The 27565-nt window shown below is 56.3% G+C and overlaps 3 protein-coding genes across 7 annotated transcripts in view; 1 reads left to right on the forward strand and 2 right to left on the reverse strand.

Annotated features, from left to right (window-relative positions):
* PKN1 (protein kinase N1) overlaps positions 1–3903 on the forward strand; it is a 30372-nt gene extending 26469 nt beyond the window's left edge. For all 3 annotated transcript variants that reach the window (XM_049877108.1, XM_049877109.1, XM_049877106.1), the window contains exons 14-22: positions 11–86; positions 185–276; positions 1509–1685; positions 1981–2043; positions 2145–2221; positions 2443–2585; positions 2867–2974; positions 3075–3155; positions 3626–3903. In XM_049877108.1, the coding sequence (XP_049733065.1) occupies positions 11–86; positions 185–276; positions 1509–1685; positions 1981–2043; positions 2145–2221; positions 2443–2585; positions 2867–2974; positions 3075–3155; positions 3626–3829 (1021 nt within the window). In that variant the 3' untranslated portion in view covers positions 3830–3903. The remainder of the gene's footprint in view (positions 1–10; positions 87–184; positions 277–1508; positions 1686–1980; positions 2044–2144; positions 2222–2442; positions 2586–2866; positions 2975–3074; positions 3156–3625) is intronic.
* On the reverse strand, positions 3894–8202 carry PTGER1 (prostaglandin E receptor 1). Of its 2 annotated transcripts, none has more exons than XM_049877139.1 (2): positions 5491–7002; positions 3894–4825 (listed from the first exon to the last, which is right to left on the reverse strand). In XM_049877139.1, the coding sequence occupies exons 1-2, from the start codon at positions 6538–6540 to the stop codon at positions 4559–4561; spliced, it is 1317 nt and encodes a 438-aa protein (XP_049733096.1). In that variant the 5' UTR covers positions 6541–7002; the 3' UTR covers positions 3894–4558. The 2 variants fall into 2 exon arrangements, with proteins under 2 accessions (XP_049733096.1, XP_049733097.1); XM_049877140.1 differs by adding an exon at positions 7733–8202 and having other exon boundaries at positions 4736–6457.
* A 53-nt stretch (positions 8203–8255) lies between these two features.
* GIPC1 (GIPC PDZ domain containing family member 1) lies at positions 8256–20006 on the reverse strand. Of its 2 annotated transcripts, none has more exons than XM_049877147.1 (9): positions 19897–20006; positions 17376–17430; positions 15847–15943; positions 13600–13920; positions 12700–12885; positions 12424–12604; positions 11606–11718; positions 11256–11337; positions 8256–11136 (listed from the first exon to the last, which is right to left on the reverse strand). In XM_049877147.1, exons 3-9 carry the CDS (start codon positions 15847–15849, stop codon positions 10985–10987), a joined length of 1038 nt encoding a protein of 345 aa, XP_049733104.1. In that variant the 5' UTR covers positions 15850–15943; positions 17376–17430; positions 19897–20006; the 3' UTR covers positions 8256–10984. The 2 variants fall into 2 exon arrangements, with proteins under 2 accessions (XP_049733104.1, XP_049733105.1); XM_049877148.1 differs by having other exon boundaries at positions 15857–15943; positions 19897–20005.
* Positions 20007–27565: the final 7559 nt, after the last annotated feature.

Consider the following 27565-nt stretch of genomic DNA (forward strand, 5'->3'; position numbering starts at 1 on the left):
CTCTCCATAGCCCTTTGAGGAAGTCGCCCCTGACCCTCAAGGATTTCAAGTTTCTGGCAGTGCTGGGCCGGGGTCACTTTGGGAAGGTGAGGCCAGGGCTGGGGAGTGGGAGGCTGGGTGGGAGTCCAGACCTCCAGCTCCCTGGGCTGGGCCCTAAGCCCACCCCTACCTGCTGTGGTTTCAGGTGCTGCTCTCCGAATTCCAGCCCAGTGGGGAGCTCTTCGCTATCAAGGCTTTGAAGAAAGGGGACATTGTGGCCCGAGATGAGGTGGAGAGGTGGGTGACCCTACTCAGGCCCTCTGGAGACCTTGGTCATCTCTTCTGGGAATTGGGAAATAAAACAGTTCCCCTCCTTGGAGCTGCTGTGAAAATGATTCATAACAGTGACTCACACTTATTAAGCTAGTATTTACCAACACCAACTCTTACAAAGCACCCACTGTGTGCTTTACGTTCAGTAACTTTACATTCAGTAACCCTGTAAGGTAAATACTCTTATTGTCACCATTCTGCTCATGGCACAGAGAGGTTGTGTGATTTTCTAGAGGTCACAAAGCCAGTAAGCAGCAGAGCCAGGATTCAAACCTAAGGAGTCAGGCTTTGAAGCATTTGCTCTTAGTGGTGTTGCTACACTGCCTCTACTTTGGGGTCAGGGGTCCTGGGTTCAAATCCCACCCCTGCCACTGATGTGCTTGGAGATGCCAGGGAAGTCATTTCACCCACTGAGCCTCAGCCTCCCAGTCTTAAAGGGGGAGAATAATGCCTTCCTTGCAGGATTGTTGGGTGGATTAAATGAGAGGATGGATGCATGTAAAGCACTCTGCACAGTGCCTGCCCCTTGTAAGCTCTTGATAGAGGCGCTGAGATTATCCCCAATCTTCCCAACATCCTTTTATTAATCTAGAACCCAACTCAGATAGGCTTAAGCAAATAAAGGAATTTATTGATCTAAACTAGAAAAGTCCAGGAGTGCTCTACCTTCAGGCATGGCTGTATCCAAGTGTATCCAGGTGAAGATGCATCTCAGTTCTGCTTTCCCTTTAGTGGGCTTTGTTTGCAGTCCCCTTGTGGGGGCAGAAATGCCCCCTACCTCACCAGCTTCAGGCTCACCCTACTAGCTTTAGTCCTTCTTTCCTGATAGTTCAGCAGAAATCCTGGGGTACAGCCCCATTAGCTTGGATTACTTATCCCTGAACCAGTCTTTGGCCAGAGAGATGGGGTGTTCTGATTAGCTTGGGCCTCATGCTCATATCTGGTGGTTCCCCAAAGGGACATTAGGGGCCTGTTATCAGGAGGAAGGATGGATTCTGTGTGCTCGTTTAAGCAGACAAGACTGCCAGGGTTCAGAGTTGTTAAGCAACTTGCCCAAGGTCACTCAGCAAAGCAAGGTCCAACACAGAGCCAGGCCTGGCCCATGGAGGCCCTCCACAAATATCTGTTGATGGAGGACTCTGGAGGGTGAGGGTGGGGGCAGCTGTGGCCTCTAATCCCTGCCCTCGCCCGCCCAGCCTCATGTGTGAGAAGCGGATCTTGGCAGCTGTGACCAGCGTGGGGCACCCCTTTCTGGTGAACCTCTTCGGCTGTTTCCAGACGCCGGAGCACGTGTGCTTCGTGATGGAGTACTCGGCCGGTGGGGACCTGATGCTGCACATCCACAGCGACGTGTTCTCTGAGCCCCGTGCCGTGTCAGTCCCACTGCTCTGCCCCTGCCCTGCCCAGCCCCCTGCTCCGCACCCCTGACACCAGCCCTGGTCCCGCCACCCCCCCGGCCCCCTGCCTGCTCCCCTTTCCACCCCTAGCACCGCTGACTCCTCGGAATTGGGAGCCTCGCAGTCCCCTCCCCACCCGTCCACCCTCAGACCCCACTACCCCCAGCCTCCTGGAGTTTAGGGGCTGGGGGCCTTGGAGGATGGGGGAGCCAGGCTTATGTGATGCGCCCTTGTCAGGCGGCCTGGCCCCCTCACACCAGCCTCTCTGCAGCTTTTATTCGGCCTGTGTGGTGCTGGGGCTGCAGTTTCTCCATGAGCACAAGATTGTCTACAGGTGTGTATGTGTGCACTCGCGCGTGCCACTGGGGGGTCCTTCGGCTTCAGGCAGGACCCAGCCTCCCTACATCCCTTTTTACATCCCCTAATTCCCCACAGGGACCTGAAGTTGGACAATTTGCTCCTGGACACCAAGGGCTACGTCAAGATTGCAGACTTTGGGCTCTGCAAGGAGGGTGAGGGGTAGCGGAAGGCTGGATTTGGGTGGATGGGGCCTAGCCTGTCCAGAAGGGGCTGAGCTTCAAGGAACTAGATTTTGGGGATACCACTTCAGTATAGACTTGCCCGCCACCCAGCCCCTGGGATGGATTGGCTGTCTGGAATGCCCCCACTCCCATTTCAGGCTGGGCTAGAGCTAGAACCCCCTCATAACCTTGCGTGGTTCTGCCACCCCCAGGGATGGGCTATGGGGATCGGACCAGCACGTTCTGTGGGACCCCGGAGTTCCTGGCACCCGAGGTGCTGACGGACACGTCGTACACGCGGGCGGTGGACTGGTGGGGGCTAGGCGTGCTGCTGTATGAGATGCTGGTTGGGGAGGTGAGTACCCTCCCTTCCCTGCCCCATGCATCCCTTAGACCTGACATGGAACCCTCCTGTGTCCAGGGGTGGGGGTTGAAATCTGCCTCCACAATGTGTGTTGTGTGGTTGGGGGCAGGTGGCTTTGCTCTCTGGCGTCAGTTTCCACCTCTGTAAAATGCGGGTACTTACCACCCCCCACGTAAGCAAACACCATGTGAAAGTTTAGAGGGCTCAGCTGGGGCTAGGCTTGCAGGGGCCAGAGGAGGAGGCCTGCTTCACCTGTCACTCCCTGTCCCCAGTCCCCGTTTCCAGGGGATGATGAGGAGGAGGTATTCGACAGCATCGTCAATGATGAGGTTCGCTACCCCCGCTTCCTGTCTGCTGAAGCCATTGGCATCATGCGAAGGGTGAGGACCCCCCAGTGTCGGGGGAGCCCCTGTGGGCCTGGGGAGGGAACTTGGGGGCCCAGAAGGGGACAGACCCTGACATAGTGCTCCTTCCCCCTAGCTGCTGCGGCGGAATCCAGAGAGGAGGTTGGGGTCCAGTGAGAGGGATGCGGAGGATGTGAAAAAACAACCCTTCTTCAGGGTGAGATCCCCCGCCAGGACACAGCCACCCCCACCAGGGCCCAGCCATCCCACTCAAGAACCTGGGCATCCTTCCCAAGGGTTAGGTCACCCCCCCCCCACAAAGCCCCAGCTGTGCCTCCAAGAGCCTGGTCATCCCCACCTAAGGACCTGGTCATCCCCCTGAAGGGCCTGGCCATCCCCCCCACCTCCATTGTCACCTCCCCTTGATATCCCTACCTCCTTGGCCATCCCTCACCCCTGCTGACCCTCCTTCACCCACCCCACCCCAGGCTGGTTGGTGTGAGCTCAGGCTTCCCCCACTGGCCACCAGGCTCCCCCCTGCCCCCCAAGCCCCCAGTTCCACCCCTTTTTTCCTGTCTTGACTTCTGCTGGTCCCCACAGACCCAGGCCTGGACAGGGCCAAGGGTCTAGCCCCTTCTGGCGTCTGGCCCCCAGCCTTCCATGCTGACCCCACCCCCTGCCCAACAGACACTGGGCTGGGACTCCCTACTGGCCCGGCGCTTGCCACCGCCCTTCGTACCCAAGCTGTCAGGTCGCACCGATGTCAGCAACTTCGACGAGGAGTTCACGGGGGAGGCCCCCACGCTGAGCCCGCCCCGCGATGCGCGGCCCCTCACGGCCACGGAGCAAGCGGCCTTCCAGGACTTCGACTTCGTTGCGGGGGGCTGCTAGCCCCTCCCTACCCCTCCCCCACCGAGCTCTTAGTAGTTTTTAAAAAGGCCTTTGGGGTTTACCCCATCCATGCATTTTCTGTCTCTCCTTGTGCGCAGTACTGGGGTGGAGGGAATGCATGCAAGTGGAGAGAATTGGTGGGGGGGGGGGGCGGGGTGGCAAGGCGTGTAGGGAGTGCTGGGGAGGCGCTCAGGGCTAAGGTGGGGGAACATTTGAAGGTACCAAGGAAGGGTGAAGACACAGGATTGTTAGGAGGAGGGTGGCCGTAGTAGAGGCTCGTGGGCAGGTGGCAGTGGAGGGACTTGGGTCTGTGGTGGGGTAGCTCAGGGCCGTGATGGACAGAATGGTTGAGAGAGTCCGTCCTGGCAGTAGGAGGAACAAGCAGCGCCCCCACCCACTCTAGCTCTGAGTCTAGCTGAGCCTGTGCTCAGCGCAGCGGCGACGACGTTCTGCGAATGATCCTGGGGCTCTAGCTCGGCGGGCCGGGCACCTGCCGCCTGAAGACAGAACATCGGTGTGTACGCCCCCGCGTGGTCAGTGCCGGAACCGCACCTGTCCCAGCGACGAACGGGCGCCTCAGCCGCCCCTGCGAGGCCGCAGTCGGCGCTGTAGCCCCAACGGGACACGTCGCGCTGGGCTCGTCTGCAAAGTGGCTTTATTCCCTGAAGGCTCCGCGCCGCGTGCCCGGCCCGGGATGGTCTGACTTAGCCGAAAGGCCTCAGGGAGCGTCTAGAATTGGCCTAGGCCACTGTGCCGGGAGCTGCGCAGCGAGCTGATTTCCCAGGCACTCCGGGTCAAGCCGAGCCCGACGTGGCCGCCCTTGGTGCCCGCCCTCGGGGGCAGGAGACGAAGCAGCTGGCGCAGCACGGCCTGGCGCAGCAGGATGTACACCCAGGGGTCCAGGATCTGGTTCCAGGAGGCCAGGCGCACGGCCAGAAACAGCTGCCGCTGCAAGGAGCTGGGGCCCCAGCCCCCGACGGCCAGCACCACCAACACCTGCGGAGAAGGTGGCGTGAGCGGCCGCGGGGGCGGGCCTAGGAGGGGAGGAGGCGTGAAAAAGGATGCAGGCTGTTGGGAAAAGCGGGTGTGAACGCGGAGCAAGGTTGAGAGAGGAAGGCCACGTTGGACAGTGAAAGGGCTGTGAGGAGGGGCGGGCGTCTTGGGGAGGGTAAATGGGGGAGTACATGGAAGCTTTGGAAGGCGGGCGAAGAAGCGGGACTTTGGAGGGCGTAAACAAAGGCCTTCAAGGGTGGGATCTCCGGTAAGAAAGAAGTCTTAGCAATTCCGTAGGACAGAGGGTATAACATAACTGGCGGGGCCTAAAAGGGCGAGGGGTAGAAGGGCGGGGCCGGCGGCAAGTCCCTGGGGAAGGAGGAAGGTGAGGAGGGCGCATATGGAAAGGAAAAAGGGCAGGGCTCGACCGAGAAGTCAGAGCCAGGTCTAGAGGGGAGTGACCAGGAAAAGAGAAGGGTGGGCTCCAAGGACCCTAGGGGAAGGAGAAGGATGAGGAGGTTGTGAGGAAGGGCGCGTTCTGGCAGGGCAGCGTTGGGTGAGGGAGAGGCGCCGGGCATCCCAGGAAGGAGGTGGTGGGAGGCTGTGAAGGGGCAAGCCAGGTCGGGAGAAAGGGAGGAGCGTGACTCGAGGGGCGCTGCGCCCCTCACCAGCAGCGGGCTCCAGCAGATGCACGACACCATCATGATGCCCACTAGCTGGCCCACCATCTCCACGTCGTGGGCTCGGGCTCTGCGCGTCGAGCCGCCTCCCGGGGAGCCGCTGGGGGCGCCGGAGGCAGAGGCGAGGGACGAGGCAGACGAGGAGGAGGCCGAGCGCGCCCCCCAGCGGCGGCGGCCGCGGAGGCCATCTGGGCTTGCGGCCGGTGGGCGCCGTCGAGAGCGGCGGCGCCAACGGGCGCGCAGCAGGGTCAAGCCGCTGAGCGTGTTGCACACTAGCGCCGCAAGCAGCGCGGCCAGGCCGAGGCCGGCGAACAGGCTGGCGAGCAGCGCCTGGCGCCAGTCGCCCGCTGGGCCCAGGCCGATGAAGCACCAGGTGCCTGGGTACTGCAGCTCGTAGCGACCCACGCGCGCCAGCGGCAGCAGCGCAACCGCCAGGGCCACAGCAGCCAACGCGGCGAGCGCCAGGCGCGCACGGGCCGTGGAGACGCGCGCCGCGTGCAGCAGCGGCCGTGTGACACCCACGCAGCGCTCCACGGCCATGCCGCAGCCCAGCAGCAGCGGGCACAGGCCGAAGAAGACCATGCAGCCGCCAAGGAAGTGGCAGGCGCCGCCGGCCGGCGATCGGCCTGCTGCGTACAGGCGCAGCACCAGCGCGCCCGGGATCACGTGGCCCGCCAGGTCGGTGGCCAGCAGGCTGGCGACGAACAGCAGGAAGATGGCGGCAGAGCGGCGGCGCCGCAGACGACCCGCGGCCTGCGCCAGTAGCGCCAGCGCCAGCATGTTGGACACAGCGCCCAGTGTCATGGAGAAGATGGGCAGCGCCGGCGACCTGCCCGGACGCCCCGACGGCTGCGTGACGGATGTGTTGGGAGCCCCGGGTGCCGCGCACGTGGTCGCTTCGCTGACCAGGGTCACGTTGAAGGGCCCGCAGGGGCCCATGTCAGGTTCCAGAGGGCTGGGAAGAGGAAAGGAGGTCAAGGTGAGGCAGCCAAGGGGCACAGCGCTGCCACTCCTGTTGGAACCAGCTGGAGACTCCATCAGTGTCTGTCAGGTTCAGGGCCCATTTGACCACATGGCGTTCCTGCGCGGCCCCTCTGCCGGTGGTAATTCTAAAAGATCCGCACTGCCCGGCTCCTGAGCCCCTCCTCCTCCTCTGTCTCTCACCACCCCTCTCTGCCCTCCACTGCATCCCTGCTCTGTCCCTCTCAGCTCCTTTCGCAAATTCCAGAGCTCCATCTCTCTGTGTCTCTGCTCCTCATCTCCTCCTTATTACCACCACGGACCCATTTCTGGCTTCAGGGACCCACTCAACCCCACTGCCCCGTCTTTGACCTTCTCCACATCATCTACACTCCAGTCCCATCCTTGAAGCTCACTGCCCGACTCACAGCACTGTCTCTATCTCACTCTGCCATGTCTCTGTTCCCATGGCCACACATGTTCCCATCCCCTCAGCTGCATCTCTGACCCCATGACTGTGCCTCTGTCCCCACAGCCCCGTATCTGTCCCCTCAGTTACATCTCTGCCCCTACACCCCTCTGTCCCCACAGCCCCATCTCTGTCCCCTCAGCCACATCTGTCCCCATGACATTTCTATCCCTGTCAGCCACATCTCTGTCCCCCGATGATGTCTCTGTTCTCAGAGCCCCATTTCTGTCCCCTCATCTCTGTCCCCATGGCCATGTCTCTGATCCCATGGCCCCATTTTTGTCCCCTCAGCCACATCTCTGTCCCCATGACTAAATCTCTGTCCTCACAGCCCCATGTCTGACTCCATGGACCTCTGTCTGCTGTGGTCTAATCTCTATCCCTTTCAGCCACATCTCTGTCCCCATGGCACCTTTTGTGTCCCCCAGGCACAGCTCTGTCCCCATGGCCATGTCTCTTTCCCCCACAGCTCTCTGCCCCCACGACCCCGTCTCTTGCTCCATGACTATCTCTTAAACAAGCCCTGCTCCTGACCACCATGCCATCACCTTGGATGCCCAGTTTCATTCCTGTCCTCTGCATGCCTGGGCCCTGGAGGCCTCAAAGCTGACCCAGGACAGTCCAATCCTCCCTACCCTGGTGGTGAGTCAGACCAGCAGGGAGGGCGGACAGACTGTAAGACCAACAGAGACAGATGGGGCTGAGAGCCTAGGAACCCAGGATAGACAGGCAGAGGTAGCGCTGCTCCCATCCTTTCATGCCCTCTTCCCCCACCTGAGGTCCTGCACCCCAGCCTCTTACCCAGCGCTTCTTGGGACCCCGGGTCCCCATCGCCTGCCACACAGCTCTTGCTGCTTGCTTGCTGCACAACCCTGGCTCTCAACAGGCCGCTCCCTCCCTCTCTCCCTCCTTCCTTTCCTCCCTCCCTCTGGGGCGGCTCCTCTGCTCCCTGCCTCCTCCTGCCGCCCCGCCCTCTAGGGGCTGTTCCCCGCCTGGCTCTTGCTGGGGGCTGGGATGGCAGAGACCCCCTCTCTGTTGTTCTGGCAATGAGTACAGCCCTCTCCGGGTCCCACCTCCCCCATGAGTTGGCTTGGCCCCTAGGACCCCCTCCCCCAGCAGGGCAAGGTCAGCCCCCTCCTCCTGCAGGCTGGGCTTCTCAGTTGCCTCATTAATAAAGTGGATAAAATCTAAACACTGGAAAATGTGAGCGTTGCCTGAGGCGGTCCTGGACGGCTTAGGCGGGTGCTACCACCCTTAGGGGAGCTGTAGGGTTGGGGGCCAACCCCGCCCATGGGCAGTGGGACCCCCCCCCCCGCTTCTCCCCCACCCCATGGAGCCTTCATGGATATTGGAGTGAGTGGAAGAAGGCAGGCAGTGCCTTGAGTGAAACCTGGTGCCTTGGGTCAGGCCCAGCCTGGCTAGGGGATCCACCCACTATTTATACAGGGGCTTAAACCCAGGCCAGGGCCCAGCGAGTCATACCCTGGAGGGGGAGGAGTGAGGAGGCCGAAGGGGGACAGGAGCCAAGTGGCCTGGCTTCCCAAGGGATCTTTTCCCCCTCGATGGCTCCACCAGTTCCTAGGTTCCACTTTAGGATGCACTGACGAGCTCCTGGGACACATGGCCTGAAGCCAAGGCAACAGCCACACCCTTAATCCTGGAGACACTGCCTCACCACCTAGCCCTAGAAGTAGGGTCACGCCCCTGGGGTACACATACAGTCTCACACCCTGAGACCTGGGTGCAGTCACCTGTCAGCACTATTCTCAATGCCTCAGGTCTGGTGCCATTCCCCAAACTCACTGAGACTGCCTCACCCCCAGCATGGAGCCGAGGCCAGTGTCCAACTAACACCAGAGACACCAGGGCAGCCACTTCCCTCATCACCCAGAAACGCACCCCCCCTTAGCACTGCAAAAGTTGCCTAGCATGGAGACACAGTTGTATCCCTTATCTCTGAGCCAGGCCCCTGCCACCCTCCATGCCATCTGGACACACCCTTTAATCCAACACAGGTCCCCAAAGTACACTTCACACACCCAACATATGATGAGTGCCTCACCTCTGAATACTCCAAGACCTAGCCAGTCACCTCCTTGCCAGAAAAAGCAACTCTGAGACATAAGGCTCACGTCCCTGACCCCTAACACCTAGCTGGCCACACTATACCAGGAACAGCAACACTGAGACACATGCTCACAACCCTGAACCCCGAGACCTAGCTGATCACCCCTCCCAGAAACAGCAACAGCCATACTTAACACCCCAAATACCCTGAGACACGACACCCTCACTCCATGCCACCAGAAACCGCCAGTTATACCACTGGACATTCTGGGACACGGTCATCACACCCCTTACTCACAACATACCCAAGTCACAGCCCTCAACACCAGCACCAACCATCCACACCCCTTCACAACTTTACAAGGTCTACTGGTGCAGACACGTGGGGAGGAGCCCAGAGTAGCCCAGATAGCGACTGCCCCCATTGCACCATGCATCTGGTGGAGCCTTCTCCCCCAACAAGCCAGCGTGCACATCCAGCCCAGTCTCCCCACCACCCCTTCATAGCTGCCCATCGCCCTGCTGGTAGTTGGGAGAGTGGGCGGGCTCAGACTTCACAGCCTCTGGGCTTGCCCCCAAACATTCCTGCAGGGACCTCTGGCCTGGCTCCCCTTGCTTCAGTTCTGGCCCATCCCCTCCAGGTCTGGCCAGGGTCCCGTCCCCTTCCCTGTGCCCTGCAATCCTTGAGGATCAAATGGTCTGTGAAAACAAGCAAGCTGGGTTTATGTCTGTTGCGAAGCATCTCTTCCCATGGACGCCAGAGACCCTGCATATCCAGGAATCCACTGGGGTGGGGGGTCAGCATCAGGAGGCCCCTCTGCCCTGGGGTGGCAGCATCAGAAGCCCCCCTTTGCCCTGGGTGGGGTGGGAGGCAGCATCAGGAGCCCCCTATGCCCTGGGTGGGGTGGGACGCAGCATCAGGAGTCCTTTCTGTCCTGGGTGGGATGGGGGGTGGCTCCTTCTCATCAGCACTTGCTAGGGCAGGCCTGAGGCTCCATCTTAGGGCCAGCTGCCTGGTCATTCCTTTTCCAAGTCCAGCCTGGATGCCCTCCTGCCCTGGTGCTCCCCAAGGTCGGGGGTCCCCTTCCTCCCACCATAGACAACAGCCTCATGCCCATGTGACACTGGGCTGGGGCACAGGAGGGCTCGTTCTGGAGGCTCGCTTGGAAGGGGCAAGATTTGAACCCTCAGTAGGCCAAGCAGCGCCGGCCCTGCCTGGAAGCGCATGGCTTGCAGCCAGGAGCCTCATCAGGCGGAACGGTGGGAGGGGGCGGGCGGGCAGTTCCTGATTCAATTTGGAGTCCAAGGACGATGGATTTCAGCTGCTACATTCTTTCCCAGCCTCAGCACACCCCCTCTCCCACCCAGAGCACACAGGTCCAACAGCAGATAGATTCTTTATGTTCAGACAGCAAATTCAGATACAAAAGCCCACTGCCTGGTCCCCCGTCCCGTCCCAACAGGTCCGGGCTGGGTGGGGGAGAGGCGGGGGAGGCTGGGGTTCACAGCAGACTCATTCAAATACGGAGGTAACAGACTTCAGAGCAAGGGGCTCCTCTGGGGGGCAGCAGGAAGGAGGGTGTTATTGCATCTGCTGAAGGGGGATGCCCCCCTTCTGCATTCCCTCCGTCAGGAAACAAGGGAGGTCATGGCCCCAAGAAGAACCCGAGGCCCCAGGGAGACACAGGGACCAGTTTGGCAGCTGATGTGGAAAGTGTTGGGGGCAGGAATGGCCGCCCAATTTGGCCGGGCCCTCCCTGTGGCGCTTAACCCAGCTGAGGTAGGTGGGGAGCAGGGTAGAGGGCCTGGGAATTCCAGCCAGGCTGGGGAATGAAGAGGGGGTGGTACCGATTGGAGTGGGGCAGGGGCCCGGCCCCACCTCTGTTCCACACTGCCGTCAGGCTGGGGTCCAGGGCACGGTGGCTGCTCTGGGGGTCCCCACCAGGCCAGGCTAGGCCCAGGTCATTGCAAGGTCCAGCAGGTGGCCTAGTAGCGGCCGACCTTGGCGTCCCCGATGGCACCCCAGACATCAAAGACGAACTCGTCGGGGAAGGCGAAGTCACCAAGCCGCTCATCCAGGGCCTCTGCCAGCTCGTCTGGGTTCTTTTTGTCCTTCCCCAACTCTACCATGGTGGCCGCTAGGGAGAGGGGGAATGGAGACATAGATAGCCCGAGTGGCAGAGAGCCAGCCCCATGGGACCTAGAAGCTGCTTCCCCCAGACTCCCACCCACCCCCAGCCCCAGGTGGCCCACTTACCTAGCTCGGTGTCTCTGATGCCCATGTAACTCTCCAGCAGGTCATCTACCTTCTCAATTGCCTTCTCCTCAAAGGCTGAGGGCTGGGGCAAGAGCAACATAAAATATGAACATAACAGTAATTGTACTCACCAAGTATCAGGGCCTCTTTTAACCACTTTACTTACTTATATTAACCCACATTTAATCCTCACAACAACTCTGAAAAGAAAGCATTGTTACTATTATCCCCGTTTACACATGGGGAAACCAAGGCTCACTTGCTCAAGGTCTCAGAGCAGGAAGGTGGCAGAAGTGAGATCGGCATGTACACAGGGTGGAGAGGCGCGGGGTTACGGCTGGAATACTCACCAGATCCTCCACTGTGGCAGGGCCCCGGGATCGGAGCCGCAGGGTCCCTCGGCCTGTACCTAGCTGGGGACCAGAGCCAGGGCGGCCACCCCCTGAACGCTGGCTGATCATGTCTGTGGGAGGCACGGAGTGGGTGAGGGCTGGGGAACCTCCTTCCAGCATGCTCTGGGCAGGAACCCACCCTCCCACCGCAAACTTTTGCAAGCTCCCATAGGCTCCCAGGGGTGGGGGCTGAGGTGACTCCAGGAAAGCAGGACTCCTGACTCAGGCTTGGCATGGGCATAGAATGGGTTGCCAGATGCTCGAGACAGAAAAGAGCTGGAGGGGAGACTGCAGGGGGCCCCTTTTGCTCCCAGGAACAAAGAGAGGAAGGGGTTGGGGCCTGGGTCCCCAGCTGCTCCCTCTACCACCAAGGAGTATATAGCTGTCAGGCCACAACCAGCCCTACCTGCCAGGGAAAGGTTTAGCGTCCCCCACCCCCACCCCTGGGGGCCTCGGGCCCATTCCTAAGAGTTAGTGAAGCCAGTTACTGAAGTGGGGGGGCTAGCATGGTGCAGTCAACCCTGGCTCCTCTGGGCTGGGGGGCTGGCCTGGGTTAGGGGCGCTTGGCTGGGCTAATGGCTCCTGGAAGCTGGGTGTGGGGGCAGCTTCCTCCTCCCCTGCCCCCCGCCCTCCCCACAGGCTGGGAGGATAGCCAGCACCCCCTCTCTGGGGCAGGGTGCGGCTGCTCCCATTTCCTCCACAGCCCCCTGGCCTTGGGTGCCACCTACTGGCAGCTCCCAGCACCGCAGCCTGGACCCAAGAGCAGGCCATCTCACCAAAGGCCTTGCGGGGCTCGGTGAGCTTCAGTGTGAAGGTGCGGCCTCGGGGCAGCTCCTTTAGCAGCCGGGCTACCTCATAGTGCCTGCAGCCCAACAGGCTCTGCCCGTTGATGGCCTCGATCATGTCCCCCACGCTGATGAGCTGGATGTGGTCAATCACGCTGCCCTCCTTGATGCGCTGGCGGGGAGGGTCACTGTCAGCCTCTGGGGCTCCACCCAGGGTCTCAAGGGCCGCCCTCACCCTAGGACAGGGGGGCTACCCATCCCAGGCACCTTGATGAAGGCGTAGCCAGCCCCATTGTCCGTGATGGTGAGCCCCAGTGCCTCCTCCGACTTGAACACCTCCACCTCCTTGCGCTGCCCCTTGACGTGGGCAAAGATGAAGTCCTCCAGCCCAATCTGCCCCCCCAGGAGCTTGTCCATGTCCACTTTGTGGGTGTTGAGGGTACAGAACATCACCTGCAAGGGTGGGACACACTCAACCCTCACCTCCCTTCCTGAGGGGGAAGGGGAGAGTAGGGGAAAGCTTGAGGGTCTCTGTCCCAGTGACTGGCCACCCTGAGCCAGGGCAGGGCCCCACTAGGATGTTAGTTCTGCTGGGACCAGGATTTCTGAACTCCCTTTTTCCAGGGCATAGAACAGAGCCTGAGCCACAGTGGGAGCTCAGTAACTGCCTGGGGAATGAAGGCAGAGGCACAGATTCCCACCATGCCTACTGAGACCCCTGTGTCTACTTCTGCTCAATCCCAGTCTCCTGGTCTCCCTCCCTCCAGCCCCCACAATCCACTGGGGTTCAGGCCTCCTAATGAATGATGGCAACTCGGCATCCAGCCCTGACCTTGAGTTCCCCCATAATCCACTGGGATCCAGGCCTCCCAGGGCCTGATGGGAACTCAGCATCCAGCCCTGACCTCCAGTTCCCCATAATCCACTGGGATCCAGGCCTTCCAGGGCCTGATGAGAACTCGGCATCTAGCTCTGACCTCCAGTTCCCCATAATCCACTGGGGTTCAGGCCTCAGCACCTATAACTTCAGCATCTGAAGCTCAGAACCCAGCATCTAAGCCCCAGCTCATGAACAGGGTGCAGGCCCAGACCTCTAGTCTGCCATCCGGGGCCCTGTGGTCTTGCCCAGGGCCCCAGGGCCCTGGTACCCAGCACCCCAGTGGGTACCTCAGCAGCTGGTAGTCGGAAGGCCTCAGCAATCTTGCCATACAGCTCCTTGACGTTGGTGAAGCCCTCTATGCGGCCAGTGGGACTGCCGTGGGCCAGCTGGGTGTGGAACACGAGGCGGGGCCGCAGGGCTGGGGGAGGTGGGGGCAGGCCCATCTGGGGCCCTCCTGCCCCAGCCCCGCCCAGGGGCCCTGGCTCCCCCACACCCAGCCCACCACGGCCTGGCTCGGCCTCCTCATTTTCCACCAGCGGTGGCGCCTTTTTCCGCCGCCCCAGTCCCAGCGGCATGAGCAGCAACAAGAGGGGGCACGCCCAGGAGATCTGTAGGGCAGGAAGGTGGGCTCAGGGCCTGGCGGTGGCCTCAGACAGCCCCTCCCCCATTCCCAGTACCCGACAGGCCCAGTGAAGTGTTTAGGCAAGACACTGGCCTCCAATCGAACCCTCACACAGACATAATAAGAGCAATTAATATTTATTACAACCCCATGCTAACTGCTCCATTGCCTTATTAAATCCTTACACACCACGGAAACCATCTTATGCTATGGTTATACCCATTTAACGAATGAGCAAACGGAGGCTCAAAGAGATTAAATTTCTGTCTTCCCATCTGTTGCCATCATCCGTGTAATGCACTTAATATTTCTGTCTCTCCCCCTTCTAAGCACACAGGTGAATGGTACTTGCCGGCCCCCTTGTGACTAGGTGGGCACTTGACCAGTTCTGGCCAATGAGCTGTGAGAAGGGAAGGGACACGTGACACTTCTGAGCTAAAGCATTTCAGTGCTGCTGTGAAGCTCTCCAAAACTCTGTTAATCTCTGGCAGGGTGACCAGCCACGTTTGATATGGTGGCTGCTCCACCAAGCTAAGTCCAATGGACGGAGCCTCCTGCTAAGCTGCAATGAACATGTAGCAGGAATAAGAAGTTAACTTTTGTTGAGTTCAGCCACTCAGATTTTGGGGTTGTTTGTTACTGCAGCAAAACCTGTCCTGATAAACTTTCCTTTTTTTTCTCTCTCTCTCTCTCTTTCTTCCTCCCTTCTTCTCCCCTTTAAATAAACATCTTATCAAAAGCTTACTATATTCGAATCACCTTTTCAGATGCTGGGGACACTGCCTTCAGTAAGAAAAGCAAGGTCCCTGCCTAGGGTCACCATATGAGTTACACAGGTTGTTCACAGTGCAAAAGCAGTAGACCTAGGTGGCGGGCGGGACTGAACTGCAGTCTGCCAGGCCACAGTCCCTGGTTGGGGATGTCTGCTGGAAGAAGGGCTGTAGTTTTCTAACTCACTCATAGGTGCTACACCGGCTAGTTGGGTTCTGTCCATGCTCTCCCAAAGTGTACAGACGGGGAGACACACAGTGAACAAGCAAATGTGTAAATATCTAGTATAATTTCTAACAGTGCTATAAAGTCAACAAACAAGACAGGTCTGCTAGACAAGGTCAAGGAGGGCCCCTCTGAAGATCTGCGCAGGTGAAGTTGGACCTAAGGCCTGAACAAAAGAGGAAGAAGCATCTATGCAGGGACCTGGGGCAAGAGTGCTTCAGGAAGAAGGAACAGCCATGCAAAGGCCCTGGGGTGGGCACATGCTTAGCACGTCTGAGAAACAGTGAGGAGACCTGTGTAGTTTGAGCAGAGTGAGAGAATAAAAGTGAGGAGGCGAGGACAGGGAGGTGATGGAGCCTGGTGGGCTGCTGGAGAACTTTGGTTTTGCGCTGAGTGAGGTGGGAACCCTGGAGCACTGTGAGCAGAGGCGGGAAGTCCCTGACTTAGGTGCTCACAGGCATCAGTGAGGAGACCAGTGCAGCTGAAGTGGAGGGAGCAAGGGGAAAGAGGGAGGCAGTAAAAGAGATGCCAGGGCCAGGTTATACAGGGCATTGTAGAGCAGGGTGAAGAGTTTGTATCTCATTGTGAAGTCACATGTCCAAGACAGAGCCCAGTCACACCCCCAGGTCTGTCCAATCTCCAAGTCCCAGTGCACAGCAAAGCTGTCCCCTGAGTGACTCAATCTTCCTGGGCCTCAGTTGCCTGTCTGCAAATGGGATACTGCACCCACCTCATTGGGCTGTGGTAAGAATGAAACTATATGATTCTCTGTAAAGGGGACTTCCTGCGTGCTCCCTCCAGACCACCTCTTCCAGCGGCTGTCCTGGATTCAGTCATGCATCCACCCATCTGTCTGTCCACCCATCTGTGTTAATTTGCTTCTCCGTCTTCTGGCATCTCCTGTAATGTCACATACCATCGCTCACCTAGACTAGTACAGTCGCCTCCTTCTGGTCCCTCGGCTTCCACCTCGCCCCCCACGGTCTCTTGTCAACACAGCAGCCAGAGTGATCCTGTAAAACGTCAGCCAGAGCATGACCCCTCTCTGCCCAGAACCCTCCATGGCTCCCACCTCACTCGGAGGAAACACTAACATCCTCCCTGTGGCCCACAAGGCCTTGCATGCTCTGCCCCATCACCTCCCTGCTTTTATCTCCTTTCACTATCCTCCTTGCTCACTCTGCTCCAGCCACAAGGGCCTCCTGGCTGATCCTGCATGAAAATGGGTACAGTCAACTGGGCTCAACTGAATCCAGGATGGCCTCAGGGCTTTTGCACCATCTGTTCCCTCTGATATCCACAAGACTGCCTTATTATTTGTCATCTCTGTATTCTCATTGCACAGAATACTGCCTGATTCATAGTAGGTATCCAATAAATACTTGTTGAATGAACGAACAATCCTAATACTCACTAGTCTACTAGTCCCTGTGCCAGGCTTTAGGGGGACAGATGGGCATAGGTATGGTTCCTACCCTCAAGAGGGTCTTGTTTCCCCTGGAAAAGCATAAGCCCATTTTTGAGGTTTTTCTCCCACCCCCACTTCCCAGCATAACAGTGGGCACGTAGTCAGTAGGTGCTTCATCTACCCAGTGAGTTCCTCGAAGGCAAACAGAGGGTTTCCTTCACTTTTCATTGTGTTCTGTTTTTCACTACCCTGATAATTAATGGTACCAAACACCTTTTTATATATGCATTAGCTGTTTGGGTTTGCCCTTTTGTGAATTGCCTGTTTTAGTCTTTCACCCATTCCTTTTTAAATTGCATGGTCTGTCTTTTTCTTATTGATTTGCAGGAACTCCTTATGTATCAGTTCCTTCATCTCTCTATCCCTAGCACTTGTCACAGGGTCTGGGATGAGTAGGCACTCAATGAATATTTAACAAACAAATAAATTCTAAATGAAAAAACCAGCACAGCTCCTTCAAGTTGTTTAATCACACTCAATGACGCTAAAGAAAAGGACAAAATGAAACATGTCATTTCCTCTCCCGTATACTCCATCCACTGGAAGGCGGGATGCTATGATCACAGATCTGGAATCTGACTTCACCTCTTACTAGCTGTGGGATCTTCAACAAATGTCTTAACCTCTCTGAACTCTGAGGAAACCATGTGTGCCTGGACTAGTTCCTGGCACACAGTAAAAGCTTCACAAATATTTGTGATGATTATTACTATCTCTATCTGAACCATCTTCCATTCAGTGGCCAAGATTCAAACTTCCTCCTTTTCCCTGGACTACCACATCCCAATCGCCAATTCCCAACTTCTTTACTTTCTCTGGCTTTCTCCCCTGGCCCCCAGCCCTGGTCCAGGCTGGCTTCTGTGTCCTCACTTGTGAGGTGGGAATCATGCTGGTGAGCAAGGTGTGTGCTTATTGAATTTGTCTTCCAAGCCAGAAACGCAACATGGCCTGTGTTTGAAGTCCACCCTGCCACTTACCAGCTGTGTGGCCGTGGGCAAGTCACTTCACTTCATAGGGTCTCAGTTTCCTCATCTGAAAAATGGACAGAATACCTATCTCTCAGGGGGCTCATGGGAATCCAACAAGATTATACATGCAGCCCACTTAACACTTTGCCTGATAACCCCTTTTAAAACCAGTTGCTGTCGAGTTGATTCTGACTCATGGCGACCCCATGTGTGTCAGAGTAAAACTGTGCTCCATCAGGTTTTTAATAGCTGATTTTTCAGAAGTAAACTGCTAGGTCTTTCTTTTGAGGTGCTTCTGGGTGGACTCGAACCTCCGACCTTTTGGTCAGCAGTTAAGCGCATGAACTGTCTGTACCACCCAGGGACTCCAATATTCCATTTAAGGGAGTTATTATTATTATTATTGCCCCCTCACCCACCCTGCACGGGAACATCCCAGTCCTCTGTCTGCCAAGACCAACTCCAAGCCACCACCTCCAGGCAGCCTCCCCTGCTTGCCCCCGCCTGCTGGAACTGCCTCTGTGGCCCAGCCTCTGTGGTCCAGCAGGCTCAGGCCCATGAACTTAATTACAAGCTGCCCTGGCAAAACTCTTATCTTCCAGCCTTGGGCTGTTATTTAACTTTATGACTCTATTTTAAAACATAAACCAGATCATGTCACTCCTCTGCCTCAAACCTTAGAACGGTTCCCACCTCACGGAGGAAAAACTCCAAACTCCTTACTGTGATCCACAAAACCCTGCAGAATCAATGCTCTGGCCCTGTCTCCTCCTCCCCAATCACACTGTTCCAGGCTCGTTCCAGCATCACGGCCTTTGCCCTGGCTTTGCCCTCAGCCTAATTTTCGCAGGGCTGGCTCCTTTGTGTCATTCAGGCCTTGGTTCCATAATCACCTCCTCCGAGAGCCACCCCCCCGTGCTCCCAGTAACTCTTTATCATGTCACCCCCTTATATTTTATTCATAGCACTGACCTCGATCTGAAGGTACCTCCTTTACTTGTTAGTTTGTGGCCTGCTCCCCCCCACTAGAATGCCAGCTCCCCAAGAGCAGAGATTTTTGCCTGTCTTGTACCCTCTGTGCCATTGTAGATGGCACATAGTAGATGATCAATAAATATTTATGGAATGAATGAATGAATGTCTTATGTCCTTACTCTGCTTTCTGAGCCCCCCATTCTTAGAAGAGTGCCCCACCATGCCTACTGTGGAGTTGCTAACTGCTGCCACTTCCCTGCCTTCCCAGAGTCTCCCCTCGAACCTGAACACAGAGATAAGAAGAGCTTCAGCCCTGGCACAGAGTGGGGTGGCCCGAATTCCAGTATTCCCACCCTTTCATCCCTGGGAAGGCCGGAAACTTAGCAACCCCAGAGCCACACAGAAGCACAGTTGAGGAAGTAGGAAGTGGGGAAGGGGGTTCCTGGGAGCTCACACAGGCTGGAGGGGACACCACGCCCAGGCTCCCCCTTCCAGCAGTGTTATTGCTTTGGCAAGACGGAGGGCGGGAGACCTCTGATTCAGCCTTGAAAAACCGGCTCCTGGGTGTTTCTTGGGGAAATGCCTACTGCTCTAGTCTCGGCCCAGGCTGCCCAGGGAGCCCAGTGGGCACAAGACCCCAGCGTCCTGGCCCCCTGCCCATCTGCCCCCCATCCCCCAGATGTCACCTCTTCTCAAGACCCAGGTATTTGTATCTTCCCTTTCCAGCTCAGTGGAGAAGGCACACGAGGGCAGCTTCCTGTTCGAGTGGCTGGTGTTTAGTGACCTCTGGGTGAGGGATGAAAAGCCCAGCAGGTGTGGCTGGGTGAGGTGTATGTGGGGTGCGGGTAGGGGGGCTTGGCTGGCAGAGGAACCAGACAGGGACGCCTGAGCTATGGAGCCACAGGCCATCTGGTCTGGTGGTTGAAACCCCAGTTCTGGATTTTGAAAAGCATGGGTTCGAGTCCTAGCTCTGCCACTGACCAGCTGTGTGACCTTGGATGAGTCTCTCCACCTCTCTGGCGCTGCTGCCTCACCTCCAAAAGAAGTAGCATCACCTCCCACGAGATGTTTAGACTCCATGATACCATGGTAAATGCCTGACGCGGAAGCAATAAATGCTAGCCAGTGTGATTTCTTCATGATTAGTATCGGGACTTCTATTCTCCCCGGCTCCCCAGCCCCCCAGCCCCTGGAGGGCTGAGACACGCGGCGAGTTCCAGGGAGGTGCCAGGGCAGGGGGCAGAAATACCGACCCTGCGCCCATCCCCAGCCGGACAGGGCTGCCCAGGGGGACAGGAGTTGCGGCCTGAGACCCAGCCAGGAGGCGGAGAGGCCTTTGCCCCCTGCCCTCGACAGGAAGAGACGCACCTCGCTGGGAAGGAGCCTCAGACATCCCAGCACCGGGCCTCGAACTCCAGCGGGCTCCACGGGGCCGACCCCACCCCGCGCGCCGCATCGCTCGGTAGGCCGTATTACTTCGCGTCCACGACTCCGTGTAACCCGCGTGTCCCCGCCGGGGTCCTCGAGCGGCCGACCCTCCCCAGGGTATACTCACCTGCGACGCCGCCGCCGCCTCCGCCGCCGCCTCCTACCAGCTCGCGCCCCTCTCGGCCCTCCGCAAACTCCGGCCCGGGCCTCTGCCGCAGCCGCGGCCAGGGGGCGGGGTCCACACCGTGCGTCCGGCCAATCAGCTGCTGCGGCCCAGTGTTCGCGACCAATCCGCACCGCCGCGCGTCGGGTGGGTCCGACGAAAACATTCCAGAGGGATCCCTCCGCCTCACCCGGTTCTTCCCTACCCCCCCCCGCACCGCGGAGCAGTGGACCGTCCCGCCTGCCTGGGCCGTGCTGGGCTGTACCACCGTGGGGCTGCGGAGGGGTGGACCGTGGCTGGGCCCAGGCCAATCGCTGGGGAGGAAAAAGGCGAGCGGCCAATGGGAAGCTGGGACCCCTGGACCACGTGCTGTTTGCTGAGTGTCGGTCTGGGTTGTCCTGAGTGGTAAGCAGCAGAAAAGGGAGTTGGGGCGCTGGTCGTGGAAGTCAGGTGGACGAAGGTGAATTTCGCGGAGAGGATGAGAACTCCCAAAGTCCCGAAAAGCAGACTCTTTAGGAGGCCTGAGAGGGCGCCGAGAGCAGCCACCAATCCACTCCCCCTCCCGGCCTGCCCCTGCTCCATTCTGGCTATCCTCGGAGTGGATAAAAGGATGCATTCATTTCAGGCCTGTGTGCGTGTGCGGGGACCGAGATGAATAGGGAGGCTCCCGAGTGTCCCTGCTTCCTGGGGGTGCACAATGGACAAGGGCAATTATTCATTCATTCACTCATCAGATATTTAATGTGCTCCTGCTCCGTGCCAGGCTTTGTCTTAGCTCTGCAGACACATCACTGAATATGCTTCTCACGGAGGGAACAGCCTGTGCTGAAGGTCGGACGGGGAGATACAGCACACCTAAGGAAAGCATCTAGTACAGCCGTTGCTGTCCAGTCGATTCCAACTCATAGTGACCCTGTAGGGCTATATAGAACTTAGAACTGCCTTATAGGGTTTCCAAGGCTGTAATCTTTACGAAAGCCGACTGCTGCATCTTTCTGCCGCGGCTGGGGGGTTTGAACCGCTGACCAAGTGCTTAACCATTATCCCTCCAGGGCTCCCTGCCCAGAAACCCAGTGCTGTCGATTCGATTCCGACTCATAGCGACCCTATAGGCCAGAGTAGAACTGCCCCACAGAGTTTCCAAGGAGCACCCCCTAAGCATCTAGTTATTGAAAACAAACTTGTTGCCATGGAGTTGGTTCCGACTCATAGCGACCCTATAGGACAGAGTAGAACTGCCCCATAGAGTTTACAAGGAGCGCCTGGTGGATTTGAACTGCCGACCCTTTGTTTAGAAGCCGTAGCACTGAACCACTACGCCACCAGGGTTTCCTAGCAACCCTATAGGACAGAGTAAAACTGCCCTATGGGGGGTTTCCAAGGTTGTAATCTTTATAGGAGCAGATCAGTAGGTCTTTTCTCCCGTCAAGCCCCTGGTGGTTTGTAACCACTGACCTTTTGGTTAGCAGTCAAAAGCTTTCCCATTGCACCACCAGGAGTTAAGAAAACAGTGCAAAAAGCCCAGTGGATGGGTAGACAAGGGCGAGATGTCTCATGTGCTTGTTGGTTCATTCCACGGCTATGTATTGAGCATCTACTATATGCTAGATCAGAGCCCTCGTGGTGCAGTGATTAAGAGCTCAGGCTGCTAACCAAAAAAGGTTGGCAGTTCGAATTCACCAGCTGCTCCTTGGAAACCTTGTGGGGCAGTTCTACTCTGTCCTACAGGGTCACTCTGAGTCAGAATCGTCGAGGATTTGTTTTGTTTTTTGGTTTTGCTTTTATATGCTAGGTCACAGCTAGCCTAAGCCTCTGCCCTCAGGAAGCAAACGTTTTGTGGATGTGTCTCTTCTATCTGACTGTGAGTTCCAGGAGGGCAGAGCCTGGCACAGGGCAGGCCTGTGTGGATGAATGGACCAGGTGAGAGTTTACCATTTCCAGGTTTGGTTTGTATCTGCAATTTCTCCAACAGGAGCAGATCAAGAAACAAAGACACAAAAGCACCTGGCAGGCTTGGACATTCTCAGACCAGGTGAGGTTTCCTCGTTCTACTTCAAAGCCAGCCACTCAGGCAACCGGGGCTCGGCCAGGAGTTCGATGTGCATTCTGGGAATTGTATTTCCTGGTGACCTCTAGCTGCTGCCACCCTCCTCAGGCCTCCTTCAATGACTGAGTCTTTGCACCCTCCAGAGTGAACTGCTCTGCATCCCAACCCCACCCAGGCCTGCAGAGGGGCAAAGTAAAAGGCTCAGCTGCTGAGTGCTGCCCAACCGGCCCCACCCAGCTGGCAAACACCGAGACTGCCATGGTAGGCCAGGCAACAGACATGGCCATTGTCCCTGCCTTCCTGTTCTCCTGACTTCTGCCACTCTTGCTGAGCAATTGGCTGCCTGGGCCCGGCCAGTGCCTTTCTGTGGCTGCTTGTGAGCCTGGCATCTGAGCTGCCCCCAGCACACCTGGAGAGGGGAGGGCGTGGGGCAGCGGGCATGTGATGGCCCTGCTCAGAGGCCTGAGCCAGAATCCACCTGCTCCTGTTCAGTGACAGGGAGGTGCCCCCAGAGAACAAGCCAGGACTCCCCCTGGGAACAGAGTAACGCTGGGCACCTCTGACCCGATTTTGTAGCTCAGGAGCCATGCCTGAAAACTGAGTCTGAAGGCCTAGCTGGTGAGGAGTTCATATTAGAATCCCACTCCTGCCCCTTTGGAAAAAGAAATCCCATTCTGAAATGCCAGCTCAAGGGTTGAATTGTGTCCCCCAAAAAGATATGTTGAAGTCCTAACCCCCTGGTACCTGTGACTGTGAACTTATTTGGCAATAGGGTCTTTGAAGAAGTTATTAGTTAAGCTAATATGAGGTCATACTGGAATAGGGAGGGCCCTAATCCCTTATGTGTGGTGTGATGCTGATGCTGAAATTGGAATGATGCATCTAGAAACAAAGGAATGCCAGGAATGTCTTCCTCAGCTCAGGGGGACTGGGGACAGCAGCTGCAGTTGCCTGAGGCCCCAAACCTTGCCGTTGGCCTAGATTCTACTTTCTCTGACACCCCACTTCTGATCCACCAGCAAATACTTTCAAAATGTGTCTCAAATTATTTTTCACCCCCTCCACAGTCCCCACCCTGGTCTGGGACACCAGTGTCATTTATTTCCTGCCTGGACCAGTGTGTGGACCAGCATAGTCAGTCACCTAGTTCTGCTCCACGCCCCACCCCACCCCACCCCCACTTATCCCCACAGTCTGTTCCCCCTACAGCAGCCAGAGAGCCCGTGAGCATCTGAGTCAGGGCACATTCCACCTCTGTTGAGGACCCTCCCCATGAGGCAACACACCCTCAAAGAACCCTTCCGTGAGAGCTGAAGCGTTTCTTCTGGAATCAGGCCTGGCCATACTGATGTTCAGCATAATCTCCCCACAGAAGATGGGACCCCTTGGTCAAAAAAACCACCCAGGTCTAGGCTCTGCTTCTAGGCCATGTCCTCCTGACTCAGACCCTTTAAACTGGCTTCTCCTCCACCCCAGGCTGGGGCCTCCCTCAGCAGGGCCCTGATGCCCTGGCTTGGTTCATCTCTGGACATGCCCTACGCTGGTCTCCTGCATGGACCACATGAGGCTTCTGGCTGACACTCCCAGGTTGGCCTTGCTCCTCCTCACCCTCTTCTTCCTCTTCCATGGGGTCTCTGGTCAAAAGGCCTGTTGGAGCCCTAAGCAGTCCTGTTCCCTGGCCATGTGCTTCCCACTTCTGCCAGGCCTTCTCCTGCCAAGCTCTCAGCTCACAGGAAGTGCCTTGCCCACTGTAACGGGTCAAATGATGGCCCCCTCAAAAGATATTGCCCACCCAGAACCTAGGAATGTGGTCTTCTTTGGGATATGGGTCTTTGCAAATGTAATTAAGGATCGCAAGATGAGGTGATCCTGGATTACCTGGATTTAGGGGTGGGCCCTAAATCCAATGACTCCTTATAAGAGGAGTAGACACAGATACAGAGGAGGAGCCCATGCGAAGATGGAGGCAGAGATTGGAGTGATACAGCCACAAGCCAAGGAATGCCTGAAGCCACCAGAAGCTGGAAGAGGAAAGGAAGTCTCCTCCCCTAGAGCCTTTGGAGGGAGTGTGGCCCTGCTGACACCTTGATTTCGGACTTCTGGCCTCCAGAACTGTGAGATGACATTTCTGTTGTTTGCACCACCCAGTGTGTATGTTGCTTTCTTATGGCAGCCACAGAACACCCAAGTCCGTGTTTCCCAGGAGGCTGTGAGATTCGTGAAGTGTCCCTGGACTGCTGTGTTCAGCCTCCCTGGGTCTTTGGCCTTGCAGTGAGCTGTCCCCCTAAATCACCAGCAGACCCCCGAACTAGACTGTCCTTTTTCTGCTCACTCCCTTACATAGTGGTCCGAGGACAAATGTTGCAGGCCCTCTTGTCTGGGTCACTTGGTCACTTATTCATTCATCCATTCACTTGCCCAAGGCCACACAGCTAGAAAGTGGTAGAGCTGGGACTTGAACCTAGAAATCAGAACAACAGCCAGAGAAGAGGCAGGGGCCACCACTGAACTGGATTTACACACCTACCCAGACAAGGCTGGTGGAATAGAGATGTGGCCTTAACAGAAACGAGGAAAATTTTTATTTCCACAATATAGTCTGTGAAAACAGAAAAAGATGCAGGAGTGTATAGTGTGTACTGTTTGTGTGAGAAAAGGCAGAAGCGTGTATTTGTGCAGCATCCCAGGAAAGACATATAGAAACTGGGAACACTTGCTGGGGGTGTGTTATGGATTGAATTGTGTCCCCCGCCTCCAAAAAACATAACACTTTGATGACTAAGGAGTGCCTGACTCAAGCCATGGTATTTTCAATCACCTCATATGCAGTTGAAAGCTGGACAATGAATAAGGAAGACCGAAGAATTGATGCCTTTGAATTATGGTGTTGGTGGAGAATATTGAACCTACCTTAGACTGCCAGAATAATAAACAAATAGGTCTTGGAAGAAGTCCAGCCAGAATGCTCCTTAGAAGCAAGGATGGTGAGACTCTGTCTCACTTAATTTGGGCATGGTATCAGGAGGGACCAGCTCCTGGAGAAGGACATCATGCTTGGTAAAGTAGAGGGTCAGTGAAAGAGAAGAAGACCCTCGACGAGATGGATTGACACAGTGGCTGCAATGATGGGCTCAAGCATAGCAAGGATTGGGAGGATGGTGGAGGACCAGGCAGTGTTTCATTTTGTTGTGCAGAGGGAAGATATGAGTTGGTATCGACTCAACAGCACTTAACAAAATACTGTTGAATTCCTGGGTCCTGTACATGTGATTGGAGCCCTGGTGGCACAGTGGTTAAGAGCTCGGCTGGTAACCAAAAAGTCAGCAGTTCAAATCTACCAGCTGCTTCTTGGAAACCCTGTGGGGCAGTTTTGCTCTGTCCTATAGGGTCACTATGAGTCGGAATCGACTCAACAGCACCAGGTTTTTTTGGTACCTGTGATCATGTTTGGAAATAGGTTTTGTTACATCAATGTGGTCATATCAGTGTAGGGTAGATCCTAAACCTAAAAAGACCAGGACAGACACGGGGACACACACACAGGGGAAGACAGGTGCTTTGTGAGGAATGTCTGGGCTACTGACAAGGAAGGAATCAACATGGCTGAGACCCTGATATGGACCTTTGGTCTCTAGGCCGTGAGAAAATACATTTCTTTAAAGCCAACCACCGTGGTATTTGTGTTACAGCAGTGCTAGGGAACCAAGTATCAGGGAGGGAGGAAGGGAGGGAGGATTTCCACTCTGTGTACACTTTTGTTTTGTACTGTGATTACACGACCGAAATATGAAACTGAAAATTTAGAAATTACGCTGGTGCTTACGTAAGCAGACTCTTTCTTGGAGGATGCATTAAAAATGTTTTAAAAAAGTCTGTGATGCAAATGTTTGTCTGTAGGCAGGGAAGAGAACTGCAGGCTGGGGCAGGGGGGGCTGACTTCTCCCCACAGGCCAAGGGTACATTTCCAGCTTTGTACCATGTCCAACTCACATAAAAAATAAAACACTCACTGATGGCAGAATGGATTATGTAGGTGGGCAAAGAACGAGGCAGCTCTGTACATACCTACACGGAAAGTGCTCCGCCAAGTGCTTAGAAGTAGTGTGGGAAAACAAAAATAAATGTATTACAGGGAAGCCAAGGAGGTGGGAAGGCCAGGCTCATTTAGGCACCAGAGACCTCTAGAAGCACACAATCAGGCCCAGCGGTGGTCCCTGGGCAGGACCCCACATGTCCAAGGGAAGACTTTCCCTCCTTGTCCTGTTTTACCATGAACTTTTCCCCAAAGTTACCACCTCCCCCACCCCCATCACCACCTCCAACCCAGGCACATTGCTTGGCATATTGTGGAAATTTCCCAGAACTGTGTGTACATGCAGGTTTCATGCATGTTTGTGTCTGAGGCTTCGCTATGACATCCACAGGGACCCTGCTGTATAACGGACACCAGAGATGGCAGCCCTGGGGACCTGAGACCTGGCCAAGGCCAGGCCAGAGCCAGTTCTAAACTGTCCATGATCCTGGTGCCTAAGGGCGTGTCCTGAACATGTCTTTTAGTACGTCCGTTTTGGCTCTCAAAGTCCAGGGCCACCCTCTGACTAGGTGTCTCCTGGGTTAATGTTATTAGCTGTCATTTGAGTTGGTCCCTGACTCATGGTGACCCCATGCACAAGGGAACAAAACACTGCCAAGCCATGATCAGTTGTGGATCAGACCGTTGTGATCCACAGGGTTTTCACTGGCTGGTTTTCAGATCACCAAGGCTTTCTTCCTAGTTCATCTTAGTATGGGAGCTCTGCCGAAACCTGTTCAGCATCATAGCTACATGTAACCCTCCAGGGTCAGTACACTGGCCAGGAATCAAATCTGGTCTCAGGCCTGGAGGGCGAAAATCCTGCCATTGAATCACCCATCCCCCCCGCCATGTTTAAAAAACCACCACGTTAGTAAGAAAAAGCCCTCTACATCTGCGCTGCCAGTCACAACTAGCTATGTGTGGCTGCCAAGCACTCGAAACATGGCTAGTGCAACTGAGGAACGGAATTTCTAATTTTATTGAATCTTAAAGAATTTAAAATCAAATAGCAGACATAGAACATTCCCATGGTCACAGAAACTTCTACTGGCTAGCAATGCTGCCCCCTAGATGGTTTTCAGTGGTAGGACTGTTTCAGTCGGAAGAGAAAGGACCTCCTGGTTGGACTTAAATAGACAGTATAAATTTTTACTTTAAAACATTTTGTAGCAAAGCAACAATACATTGTCTCAAGTCTATTTGAAATTACTTATCTTACAATTAAAACCAGGTTCTTAAAAAAAGTTACAAAGAAAAAAGCTAGGTCAGTGGCCTGCAAATCAAGTGAGGGCAGCAAACAGAGTGGAGGCGGGAAGTGGGTCTTCTCCATGGTGGGCCTGGCCCTGGGCTGGCTCCAGTTCTGGTTGGGCCAGGCCTGCCTGAGACCTAGTCTGTTTTAGCAGGAAAGGAGGGAATGGGAACTACACCGCAAGCACCTCCCCTTGATCTCAGTCCCATCACCAGGTAGGAGGGAGTCGGGACCCCCAAAGGACAGGAACGGGAAGCCCAGG

This window comes from Elephas maximus, chromosome 3 (genome assembly GCF_024166365.1).
Source record: "Elephas maximus indicus isolate mEleMax1 chromosome 3, mEleMax1 primary haplotype, whole genome shotgun sequence".
In the NCBI taxonomy this organism is placed as follows: Eukaryota; Metazoa; Chordata; class Mammalia; order Proboscidea; family Elephantidae; genus Elephas; species Elephas maximus.

Excerpts from the sequence above, each read along its gene's own strand:
- PTGER1 (XM_049877139.1), bottom strand. The coding sequence starts at position 6,540 with ATGGAGTCTCCAGCTGGTTCCAACAGGAGTGGCAGCGCTGTGCCCCTT. Across the intron at positions 4,826-5,490 it reads TCTGCTGGAGCCCGCTGCTG|GTGTTGGTGGTGCTGGCCGT; the intron begins GTGAGGGGCGCA and ends CCTTCTCCGCAG.
- GIPC1 (XM_049877147.1), bottom strand. Across the intron at positions 12,605-12,699 it reads CTGGCTACGCCTTCATCAAG|CGCATCAAGGAGGGCAGCGT; the intron begins GTGCCTGGGATG and ends CCTCCCCGCCAG. Across the intron at positions 11,137-11,255 it reads CATCAGAGACACCGAGCTAG|CGGCCACCATGGTAGAGTTG; the intron begins GTAAGTGGGCCA and ends CCCTCTCCCTAG.